Source organism: Homalodisca vitripennis, chromosome 4 (genome assembly GCF_021130785.1).
Source record: "Homalodisca vitripennis isolate AUS2020 chromosome 4, UT_GWSS_2.1, whole genome shotgun sequence".
Lineage (NCBI taxonomy): Eukaryota > Metazoa > Arthropoda > Insecta > Hemiptera > Cicadellidae > Homalodisca > Homalodisca vitripennis.
Genome location: NC_060210.1, coordinates 846,502 through 859,068, shown reverse-complemented (window position 1 = coordinate 859,068; position 12,567 = coordinate 846,502). Strand labels below are relative to the sequence as shown.

At 32.6% G+C, this 12,567-nt stretch overlaps 1 protein-coding gene across 4 annotated transcripts in view; it reads right to left on the bottom strand.

Moving 5' to 3' along the window:
* Nucleotides 1-1,302: 1,302 nt before the first annotated feature.
* The window catches only part of LOC124358884 (solute carrier family 2, facilitated glucose transporter member 8-like), a 36,152-nt gene continuing 24,887 nt past the window's right edge, over nt 1,303-12,567 (bottom strand). For 2 of the 4 annotated variants that reach the window (XM_046811123.1, XM_046811122.1), the window contains exons 2-4: nt 8,905-9,095; nt 6,464-6,641; nt 1,303-1,685 (exon numbers count right to left, since the gene is read on the bottom strand). In XM_046811123.1, the coding sequence (XP_046667079.1) occupies nt 1,318-1,685; nt 6,464-6,557 (462 nt within the window). In that variant the 5' untranslated portion in view covers nt 6,558-6,641; nt 8,905-9,095 and the 3' untranslated portion in view covers nt 1,303-1,317. The remainder of the gene's footprint in view (nt 1,686-6,463; nt 6,642-8,904; nt 9,096-12,567) is intronic. The other 2 variants (XM_046811125.1, XM_046811124.1) reach the window with 1 other exon arrangement.

The following is a 12,567-nucleotide window of genomic DNA, read 5'->3' as shown; positions in this document are numbered from 1 at the left end:
TCCTTTCAAGCTGGCAGTATGTCATAAATTGAGTCAATCAGATAAGAGACAACGTGTAAATGTTTGTAACACAATGAGTTACATGTTGGAAGAAAATGACGAAGCAGATATCCTTATGAGTTATGAAGCGCATTTCCACTTGGAAGGAGCAGTCAATAAACAGAATTTACGATTTTGGTGTGCAGAAAATACTCAAAACGTAGCTGAGAGACCTCTTCATAACTTACGTGTGACTGTGTGGTGTGCGGTTAGTGAAAAGGGGATCATTGGTCCTTATTTTTTTTAACACAACGATGGTAGAGCAGTGACAGTGAATGCACAACAGTACCTGGAAATTTTGGAAGAATATCTCTTGCCAGAACTGCACCGTCAACATATAGAGATACGTAATGTTTCGTTCTAACAAGATGGGGCAACAGCCCATATGGCTCGCATTAGTATGGAATTCCTTCGGCGAACATTCCCTAAAAGAGTGATCTCACGTTTTGGTGATGTCACTTGGCCTTCTCGCTCACCGGATCTTACAATTCCAGATTTCTTTCTGTGGGGATTTTTGAAATCTACAGTTTACATAAACAAGCCACGAACAATAGAGGCTTACGTGTGACTGTGTGGTGTGCGGTTAGTGAAAAGGGGATCATTGGTCCTTATTTTTTTTTAACACAACGATGGTAGAGCAGTGACAGTGAATGCACAACAGTACCTGGAAATTTTGAAAGAATATCTCTTGCCAGAACTGCACTGTCAACATATAGAGATACGTAATGTTTGGTTCTAACAAGATGGGGCAACAGCCCATACGGCTCGCATTAGTATGGAATTCCTTCAGCGAACATTTCCCTAAAAGAGTGATCTCATGTTTTGGTGATGTCACTTGGCCTTCTCGCTCACCGGATCTTCCAGATTTCTTTCTGTGGGGATTTTGAAATCTGGAGTTTACATAAACAAGCCACGAACAATAGAGGAACTTAAAAAAGCTATTCGCCAGGAAGTCAACGCCATTCCTAGAGATATGTTAGCAAAATCCGTAGCAAGTTTTAAAGAACGCCTTCAACACTGTATCCAAGCAGAAGGCGGCCACCTTAGAGATGTAATTTTTAAACGCTAAATTGTAAGTAATTTTGTTATGTAATTGCATAATGTGTACACTGTTTTTCCACTCATAAATACATTTTTTGCTTTGAGTTGCCTGAGTACTCATTATTTTAAAAACATGCGTTTCTCGGTAATCACCCTGTATGAGTGATATATTACTCTTTAGATTCAATTAATTCAATCCATAAAATTAGTATAACTGATAGCTATATATAAAAATGTTTATTCCCAAACACATACCTCAGAGATTTCGGCTACATACATGGGGCAAGCGAGAAAGGCAATGCCTCCACCCGCACCCCCAATGAATCTCCCGATGTATATTATCCAGACGGAGTTGGCGAAGAGGAGGATTATCCAAGCGACAAGACAAATCATTACTGAGGTCACTATTGTCCAACGTCGCCCGATTGTGTTGACCAACCAACCTCCTAGGAAAGGACCAAACACGGTGCCCAGTGCCGTCAGAGAGCCGATCCATGATGCTTGATCTGAGTTGATCGGCAACCATGAGTCTGCTGCCTCTAACTTTGGCAAAGTTGGGGAAGACCAGCTGAAGTGAGTGCCTGCTGCTGCCGATGCCAAGTCAGCTGTGATACAGAAACACACTTTTAATAACATTCTGAGGATTTTCAAAACCATTTTTAACGCTTTTTTATAATTTTTATGGATTATTTTGGACCACTCTTATAATTCTGTTATGGCTTGTAAGATGAAAGGTCGTAACAATTTTAACAGATAAACAATATTTACAAGTGGTGGCTAAGCTATTGTTTTACTGGCACCCATACTCTCTGCCTCAGCTGTTGTCAACTGCTGGCACAGTATGTTTGTTGTTTGGCTGAAACATCTGCAGCAATATTGGCGGGAAGTGCGCACAGTGTCATGTGCAGTAGCCACCCGCCTGTTTGTTGTTTGGCATGAAACATCTGCAGCAATATTGGCGGGAAGAGCGCACAGTGTCGTGTGCAGTAGCCACCCGCGTTGTTTGGCACTGTTCAGTAATGTAGAATGTTTTTATTGCTTTCTCACTGTTTTGAGTATTTTTACTGCTTGACTTTAAGTGTCAATAAACAGGATAATGTACATTCTGATGAAATACATGAACTTTTGTACAATGTCAGTGAGGGTGATTAGCTTGCTGAAAAAATAAAGAGATATTGTAATCTGATGATGATGTTCTTGGTGATGCTGAGGACTACGCATGCAATGCAGACCCTTTCTGCATTTCCTGCATATAAATGTTGATTTTCTTCTGTTTCCATCAGCCTTTGAGCTGGCTGCACTACAAACGCAACAGTTCCTCTTCCTAACATTGGGTTTTCCAAAATAAATGTCAGGATTTGTATCTCTGGCAGGACACATTGGTGTAACAATAGTTAGGTGAGCCACATTTGGCCTAGATTCTTGTTCTAAGAACCACTGTCTTGAAAATTCATCCACAAGAGAAATAGTAAATTCTAGTGTTATGAGAATTTCTGTCATAAAAACTATATCCAGTATATTATAATACAAATAGCCAGGTTTTATGGAATATCTTGTGTAAAATTTATGTAATATTATTTCTTATTATTAAATCAATGAAAAATGTTTAATCTAAATAGGTTTGTTGGCAAAATCATATTTTTAATATCAGTAGATTCAGGCTTAAATTATAAGTGGGTGATAAGTCATGGTCAAGTGTTTTGGTTATAAACAAGCAGATTATAGGTGAAAGGGAACTGTAGTACTGTTATGTTGTGATAAATGAAACACTGTTAATCCTTAGCAAAATAGTCTAAAGCGGGAAAATCTATTGATAACATTGAGACTGATAAGTTAGTCTGCTCTACAATTCTTTAGCTGTGACAGTTGGATCATGTTTTCCAGAATTAAGTTAGATTAGATTAGATTAAAAGAGGGTATTAAGGACTCCTAGTTCACACTAAGCTTAGTATGCACAGTATTAGTTTAATAAAATAAATAAAAAATAATAATTTTAATAATTATATTTTTACTCGCATAGAGTAAAAGATATTTTATACCATATGAGCTATTATATTTTTAAAATCTTTTATAGATATCTTAAACAAATGTTTAAAAACATTTTAAAAAATAATTATTTATTGGTTAATTTATAGGTTTTGATTCTCTATTTGTATGAAACCCTTCATGGTTTTTGACTCAATATTACATTTACAGTGATTGCGTAAAAGTATGATACTGGTGTAATATGCATTGCTATACTGTTCCTGTTTTATTCTGTTGTATGCCATAATAATGGGCAAGAAGCATTTCTATGACGAACATGTGTCGCGCAAGTAGTTCTTACATTTTCTACTAGATGTCAGCACTTCCTTGATCCTCTGTCATGAGTTTTTGTACCTTGGTGAGTTCACTGTAGTCACACAGTGCAGATAGCTACCATGTGTTGTAGTATGTAACCCGTCCAGGAATATTTTATGATTGTATTTCTAGTGTTATTGTACCATGGAAATATTTTAATACAAAAATAACAAATTCACTGAATTTGCTTGATGATGACGTGGTCACTGATAGTGAAAATAACTTAGTTAAAGACATATAAAAAATAACAACGATTTGAAAAAGACAAACTAAAAATTAGTTTTAAAACAAAGAAGTATATATCTAAACTCTCCCAATGTGTCTCTATAAAAAAAAAACAACGTGAATTTTGGTACAGAAATAAAACTGTTAGGAAGTTAATACTCGTAGTTTACCCATTTTTAGTATATATTTGTATAACTTAATAATTAATAACAGACAGTATACAAAAATATTAGTGCAGAACAAATAATAGGAATAAATCAGATTAATAACAATTGATTATTAAAATTGTATACAGCATATTATTAAAAAACATTAAATTAAATAAAAAAATAAACAGCAATAAACTTCGAAATCAAAAAAGAAAAACAGTTGTGTGTGATTTGAACTGTGTGGGAATTTATTAGAGAATAAAATTGTGCATGGTAGGCTGGTGAGATGGCGCTCAAGGGTGACCATACTGGTAAAGAAATCAAAATCATTTGGAACGAAGTTGGTAACTGAATCCAAAGAATAGGTATATTTTGAGTATAATTGGTATTCACATCAACTCTTCCAAACTATTCATTTGATCTGGTTCTTCATTACACCCTGAAAGCAATCTTCCCAAGTAGTTCAGGATGGTCAAGATCAAAATTAACAAGGCAGCGCAGAAGTAATAAGCTATGAGTACTTTTCATCTTCTGACCTCGAAATATGGAAGACGGAGAAGTGCTGAAATATTACTAATGGTGATCCCAGAATAGCGACAGGCCTAATGGATTTCAATAAGCCGGAAGAAGGGATGTTGAAGATATTGTTCGAAAAAAAGAATGTCATAATAACCCATACATGTTTTAGTTCCTGCATAAATGGAAAACCCTGTCATTAGTTTTCTGAGGAATACTGTGTTATTGAAATAGGGTTTATTAACAATATTTTGGCAATATAAGTAAATATTTGGGTGGTAAATACAAAATCTATACAACAGAATATGTATTTATTGTTTTTTCAACAAATATCATACGCAACCAGATATTCAATACACTTGCTTAGTGTATTGAATTCAATAAAGCAGCACTCACACTCTTCTTTACTTGTGTCACTGTATTTGTAACGATTTATCAACCACAAGTAACTAATTTAGATATTAGCTAGGTAATAGCTCTATGACCATAAATACCACACCACACCATACTAATTGCAAACGCTAAATAAAATATCTGAAGAATTCTTTATTCCAAAATAAAATTATAAACTGCTCAAGATTAATTTGTATTTTAAGCTTTTCAGTACTACAGTTCCGTGCGCTATAATAGACCAGCTGTGTGATGTTGTCTTGGTAAAATAAAACCATCAAAATTAGTGCACCACTTCTTGTAGTCCAAATGTTTTTGAAATAATTATGAAAAAATACAAAACCTAACGGGGAGATGTATTATACATAATTGATTTCTTCATCAATCAATTCGCATTTGAAACAATATTTTACTGTGAAATGTTGATTTGTAAAAAGACTTAACATTAATTAATTGGTTTTGATATAAGCAGGTCATGGTTAGTAACATTTAATGCTACTGAAAACTTAGCAGAACATGATTTTGAAGTGGTGTGTGTTTCAGCAATATTGAACTGGTTCAGATGCAGTTTGAACTACCATTTTAAGGTAAACTTTACCTCTGAGACAAGCCAGGATGGAAATAAGTGAAGAAGCTCACATTTGCACAATTCTGGTTGCTTAACTACTGGATGCAATTTTAATACCAGTTTCAAAATTATCTTGGGTAGGAGGGGAGAGACTTGAGTCTTCTCATTATATACACCCATGATGACTCTTCAAGTATTGTAGATCCTCCCTAACCCATGTACTCTCACACATGAACTAACAGCCTTTTCAATCATTGATGTTCTTTTACGTACGTTATCTAGTTTTAACTCTTATTTTGTTCACTTAATTTTATTAGATGATCTTCATACTGAAAGAAAGAAAAAAGTTCAATATACTCATATGAAATAGTAAAGCTGACATTTAAATATACAAGATTACATTAAACTCAACATACACTACTATATTTATGCCAAGTTTAGACTCATTTTCTCTATTTTTCTTACATTAAAATATGAAATATCTATATGCCATTATACATAACAGGCAGGTTGTAGAGGCAGTGGGGTGAGGGATAAGCTGAGGTGTGATAAGGGTCTATATTCTGCCAGGGACCATAACTCTCCAGACAGAATATAATGTACTATGAACAATGAAAATTAAATTTTTTTACTTTTTTCAGATAAAAATATAATTTGTAGGTAAAAACCATGACAAAATTTTAAAAAATTGAAGTTTCTTTGAGGACTTTACAAACTATACTATAAATTAGTTTACACATCAGATGTAAACAGTGAATATTATCAAAGGTTACGCCAACAATATTTACAAAATTGAATCCCTGCTATGATATTTTAATGCAATATACCCTAAAATAAATGTGACGTTTCAGAAATTTTGAACACACTATTTTGAGATACAGTTTGTTCCATTTTTCCAAGTATCTAATAAGATCCAAAAAGTTTTTAAATAACTTCAATTTTCTGTAAGCAACCTATAAATATTTTAAAATCTGGGTATTTAAATATTTACTAACCACAACTGTCTGTGAAGTTTCATCACAACTGATGCTTGCATACAGACGAACAGTTTGTAGTTCAACGTTTAAGGCTCTACTGTTTATATTATAGAAAAGTAACATACATACACTTTATCAACAAAACAAAGCTAAAAAACAAATGTTTGTTCCTGTGTTGAAAGTGCCTTATTTACTTTACACACAGTGTTCTGACTCACCGGCAAAGACAGAGTAGTACAGGTTACCCTTGGACCCAGGAAACGAGAACCTCATGTTGGGTGCCTGATCACTTATGAGGCTTTGTTCACTCATTGAACCACTTATTGATAAAACGTGTCCAATATTCAATACCTTGTTGTGTTATCTGTCCTTGGTAGATTGCATTTATCCGTGGCTCTGAAAACAACAAAACTGTATTAAAATAAGAAATTTACCTACACATAAAAAGACTATAAAATATTGCAAGAAACAAACAAGGTTTAACTTACACTGCATTGAATCCACAACTAAACTATTAAAAAGTCATTGTGTAACCAAGTCAATATGATTCATGAACAAGATCGATAATGTACACAGTAATTAAAAAAACATTAAAGATTTCTTTTTTTAGTGTGAAATACGGAAAAATATCACACAAACATACGTTCAACACAGCTTTGTTAACAAGTTTAGTGAGAAAACATTTTCTTCAGATTTCAGCTACTCCCATGAACAAGTATTTAGCCAGAAAAAATTGGAGAAAGAGTGTTGGTTAGCTCTATAACATTATTATAGTGCAGTTCATCGGTTTTTGAAACCCCAAACCCCTGTCCTCCAATCTGACTATGGTCTTGCCCATGAAATAAGGTTGTATTCAAATCTTTAGAGCACTATCACAGGGGAAAAAAATAGATTTCTTTAACAAAATTAAACAGGCTCTATAAATGGCACTTTTATAGTTAACAACTATTATGAAAATAGAAAAGTAGGAGTAAAAGCAACACATTTTTACACCTGATTCAGGGTTTGTTAGTTTTTTACATAATACTGTTTTAAAAAGTAACTTTTATTAACAACCTGTAAATAATATCTGCTGTGATTAATAACACATCACTATAGAACTGTATTCAGGCTTCGTACTATACTCTAGGTTTCAGATTGATTTAAATCACGAAATTTTTTAAAATTGGGGTTGTATTAAAAAAAATTGGCAGTGCATGAAAGATGGCTACCCAAAAATTAATTATTTAGAATTGCAGAAAACTTGAATTAGTGTGAGCATAGTATTTTATTGTCTGAGTGGAAGGTGGTGTAATGGTATTAATAACAGTGTTACAAGTAAGACATTAATATAACATCTGCTGTTCAGGCATTGTTAATTAAACAAGAATCTGAATGATGTCTTGCTGAGGTTTTGTTGCTGTTTCTTTTGTTATAGGTTGTAGTATGTTACGTAACCTGCTGCAGTTTCTTTGGACTCCTATTGTGTAGTATTATAAAAGAGCGTGCATTGTGCAATTTACTGTTTCATTTATTTATGCGTTAAAAGGGATTGTAATTTTTAATAATAATTTATCACTAATGTAAATTTTGTCTCAGGGTAGCTTAATCCCAGACTCAGGGCCGATTTGATATGTTAGAACATGAATGAAAAAATATAGGTTAGCTATTATAACTTAGCTCTTTTTTTATATCACATTTTCCCTTGGAAATTAAAAAACTTAATTGTTATGGTAAAAATGAACTTAATTTTGAAACCACAACCACAGGTTCATACTATTAAGTTGAACGTAGGTAAGAAGGTTAATTGTTTGTTGTGAACTCGAGGTAGAAACTGTATCCAATTTAAAAAAGGAGAAATAAACAATACATTATTGCATTGCCTTATATTATTACTTCATATACTCTTTAAGAAGAGTTTACAATAAATCTGTACATTTTTAGGAAAAAAACTTTCTGAACATAACACAGATTTCAAAAAGGTAAATAAACCACTACAGCTTGTTTGTATTTACTCAATTTATAATAGATTTCATGGATAAGAGAACAAAATTCTAGGTATTGTTTTAGACTTAACTAGACCATTTGATAGTATACCTCATGGAAATCTTTTGAGCGTAAAATCTACCCAGTAATAAACTCAACTGGTTTGTAACTTATCTAACAAAAATGGAACAGTGCATTAAAATAGAACATTCTATTTTTATCCTTAAGTTTGTATTGTTAGTCTTACAAGAAAAATTAGTTCATAGATGTAAATAATCTAGCATAAAATCCCTTCAGAAGTTAATCATGAGTACTTTCTTGTTTCTATTAACTTGAAAGGCTTTCTGGATTGATCACTGTGGTTGCCTTTTTGTATGTTGTTGATACTAATACTGTGATTATAGAAAATAATAGTTAACTATAATACTTTTGTGATGCCAATATAAGTACAACTTTACATTCTCGTGGATTAAATATTAAACTGAAATAAGTAGACATCCTATGTATAAACATTTTGTTTCGGGTTAGAGGAATTGTTGAATTGATAATTATCGTTTGCATAAACAAAAAGTACAGCAATACAAAGGTACTCAATGAGTCGCTCTGTAAAGACATACATGGAAAATATATATGAAATTCTATGAAATACAAGTTATAAATTTATATTCATTCTAGAACATTAAAAAACGTTTACCTTAACATTTAATGCTGTAGTTCAATCCACAATTCAATTCTTGTAAAATCATGTTTTTGTGTATTTAAAATACATGCTGTAATATTTTCTCTGCAACAGAAGCAGTTCTCAATTCTTCAATGGATTTTGGATGGTATTTACAGACAGTTGCTTTTTTGAGGGACAAAGTCTTATGCAATATCCAAAAACATCTGCAAACAAATATGTGCAAATAAAATTGCAACATAAACTCCTAATTAAACATAATGAAGTGGTTCCTCATGAATATACAATGAATTTACAGTATTACACAGAAGATAGTTTTCAAAGTTCATGTTCAGATAAATGGAATTATGCTTCATAGGTGACAAAATTGTCATTAAGAACAATTTCATTTTTTAACTGAAATTGCAGAGCTATTCACAATAATGCTTCTCTTGGGTCAGCATGACACGTTAGCACTTTGAATGTGAAAAGTTCTAATTTTGTCAATACAACTGTATTGGCCATTCTGACATGTAACATTAGTTTGCTATGCGAGGTTTTGTTTGTTGACTTGTTTAGTGTTAGACTTATTGATCTTTTCGAAAGTATCAAGCAGTTTATTGTAAAACAATACACTAGGACAAACATTTATATTGACAAATCACAAGTTTTATTTGAGACTTACAATAAACTGTCAATAAATGCTGAAGGAAAATAAAACTAGGTAGAGCTGGTGTCAATACCAGGCTATGAAAGTATTGGGGAAATCATGGAGATAGACTTATTGGAGAGAAAGGGCCAGGGATTCCTTCTACAGATCTGCAACCTGGATTTGGTATCCTCTTAGTATTTTTTCTAATAGGAGGTATGAAGAAGTGAGAGGAAAGAGCTATAAAATTGTAATGACAGAATATCAATTGACTTGACTAAGACAATAACATTTGTTTGGGAAATACTTAGACGTTACCAAAAGAAAAATCAAGACTTGTGATAGGAATGTTTACAAGCCAGCAACCTCTCCAAAAACATCTTTGGAGACTAGGAATAAGTGATTCAAAGGTTTGTAGGTTTAGAAAGTCAATGGAATACAACTGGCTGGACCAATTAGTCACCTGGAACATCAGCAGGAGTAGACTGTATAATTGGTTTTCCTGAGCCATCGGTTGTGAGAGTAGCTAATCCTAAAGGTCAACAGATTTTTTATAGTCTGCAAATTAAAAAGCACTTATAAGTAGAGAAACTAAAGCTCACAAGACCAAGCTGGTGTCCTGGTTAGGAAACAAATTATGAGGAATTACTCATTGCTACCTTGGTTCCTTTAATTTTATTTGTTTATTAATCATAGTTAATTTCTGTTGCATATAAATATAGCGTAATTTGTTTATTATCTTAGTGTAAGCTCATGTAGACAAAATTTTATTGTCAGAGAGGAGAATTGGTGCAGTCTTAAATATTAAGGGTGGCAGCTATATTATTTATGACAGGGTCACCTAGACGTGGTAATTGCTGTTGTGGGGAGCAACAGAGTTTTCACACCCAGAGAAGCAGTTTTTTCCATGAACCAAAGGATATCCCACCCGGTAGTAGGACCGCCTTGGGGTGTGAAGGGCTGAACCTCACGCTTTGGTGGGAAGTACAATTCTTTCGGACAAGGGCTCAGAGCCACTTGTGCCACAATGTGCTTCTGCACTTTAAAGTATGTGCTGCAATCAACATGTTAAAGATGTTCCTGTACTTTTCTATACATTTGTAATAGTTAATATGTTCCTTGTATGACTATCATTCACTTAGTTATTTTTTAACCCTATTTATAGCCCACAAAGTTTATTGTCCATGAAGACGGTGCAGACTATATGTATTGTATATGTAGCCTGTACTAGTCTTGCCAAAAACAAAACATGGCCCGCTTTTTGTTTTAATGTTTATGAGTCACAACACATCATAAACCATGATTTTCCATGCTAGTGTATATCCTGTGATCTTTTTATAAATATTCATGCAGTCAAGTTGTAGTATAAGTAATCTACATTTTTTCACAGCTGTCACATCATGTCAATCCTGCTGTGTTGTCATACAGGCGATTGTACTATTTATTTTGGTGTAAGTTAATTGTGTTTTTATCCTTATTTTCCAAGGAACCGACATAAAATGTTGTAATCTTACACAAACTAACGTAAGAAACTGAAACACGTTGTTTCCTATGGTAAAATTACTGTTTGTTCTTATAGTAAAGTATCAATAAATAAGAAATTAAAATATGATATATTTTTAATTGTATAACGTATGAAATTATTATTAAGTAATGTAGACAATGTTATTGTGAATAATAGGATAAAAATTATATGTATTTTTTTAATACTATACTTAAAAAGTATTTATAAATTAAAGCATTTACTTTATTCCTGCCTTCGTCTTCTTCAATACACTCGTCAGAAAAAAGTAGTCACTTCAAAGTTATGTACCGTAAAATATTTTTGTCATCCTAAAAAGTATATGATATGATGATATTTAATATTTCAAAGAGTCCCCATAAATTTTAATATAAATTCTGTGACATCTATGAATGATTTTTTTATAATTAAAACAAACATCTAGAGAGCATTTGAAACATATAAACTTGAGTAAATTCATCTGTAACATTGCTTTAGTCATGGAGAAATATGAGAAGACATGTAACTGTTAAGTGCAAAGGCGTTCACTGTGATGAAAACAATGGAAGTCATAATATTTATTGTCATGACAGTAGAAGAAATCATTCCTTGCACAAAACATAAACATGTGCTTACATTACAGATAGAAATGTTCTCATTATTTTTGCTCTCACCATTACATTATTGTTTAACATTTTATTGTTTTACTCTCTTTCTTTATGATTTTTTTGTTCAGTATTTTCTCATTAGACATTTCAAAAATGGTTCTCATTGATGCAAGAATATATAAATGTGCACGGTTGAAATGAGTTTGTAAAAGTTGCCACAGATCATGAAAACAATAGTAACTAGGTTAAATGCAAGCCAGACTTTGGGTCAGCTTGTGAGGCTTCATACTCACTGTACAGAGGATAGCATACTGGCCCAGAAGCCTATATCTAATGGGCATTTTCAATTTTAATATAAAGAGAGTTGAGGTGAAGTTTCATATCTAATTTCATCCTTCTAAATCAACTTATTCAAAAACTATTGTGTGTAAAGACACAAAAAGACAGAAATCTGCTTTCATAATCAAACAGTTATGTACAAATATGTAATACATTTTACAGTTATAAACCTAGATTAGTTAAAATCAATCAATTTATTGCAACATTTTCTTGTACAACTTATTTACACAAGCAGACACAAATCAAGTTCATTTTCATCTGCAAAACCATGCAAATTAACAGAAACTGCATAATTCAGTGACAAATATATATTGATTTTCTGGTGACAGAAAACAATTCCTCTGTTTCAAGGACATTATCTTGTTCATAAAAAAGTACTTGCATAAGTATATGCATGAGTGTTTGTTATGTACAGTAAATTACATGTTATGGCACTCTTCAGTTCTGAGCCATGATAGTATAAAATGACAAAATATTTGTACTTAACAGAATACAAGTTTAAGTGAATTAATAGATAATAGAATCTTTTCAACTACCAAGTGTTAGATATATGCTCCATTCATCCCTGTTTTATCAGTAATCCCAGTCAACAAAGCACAGTA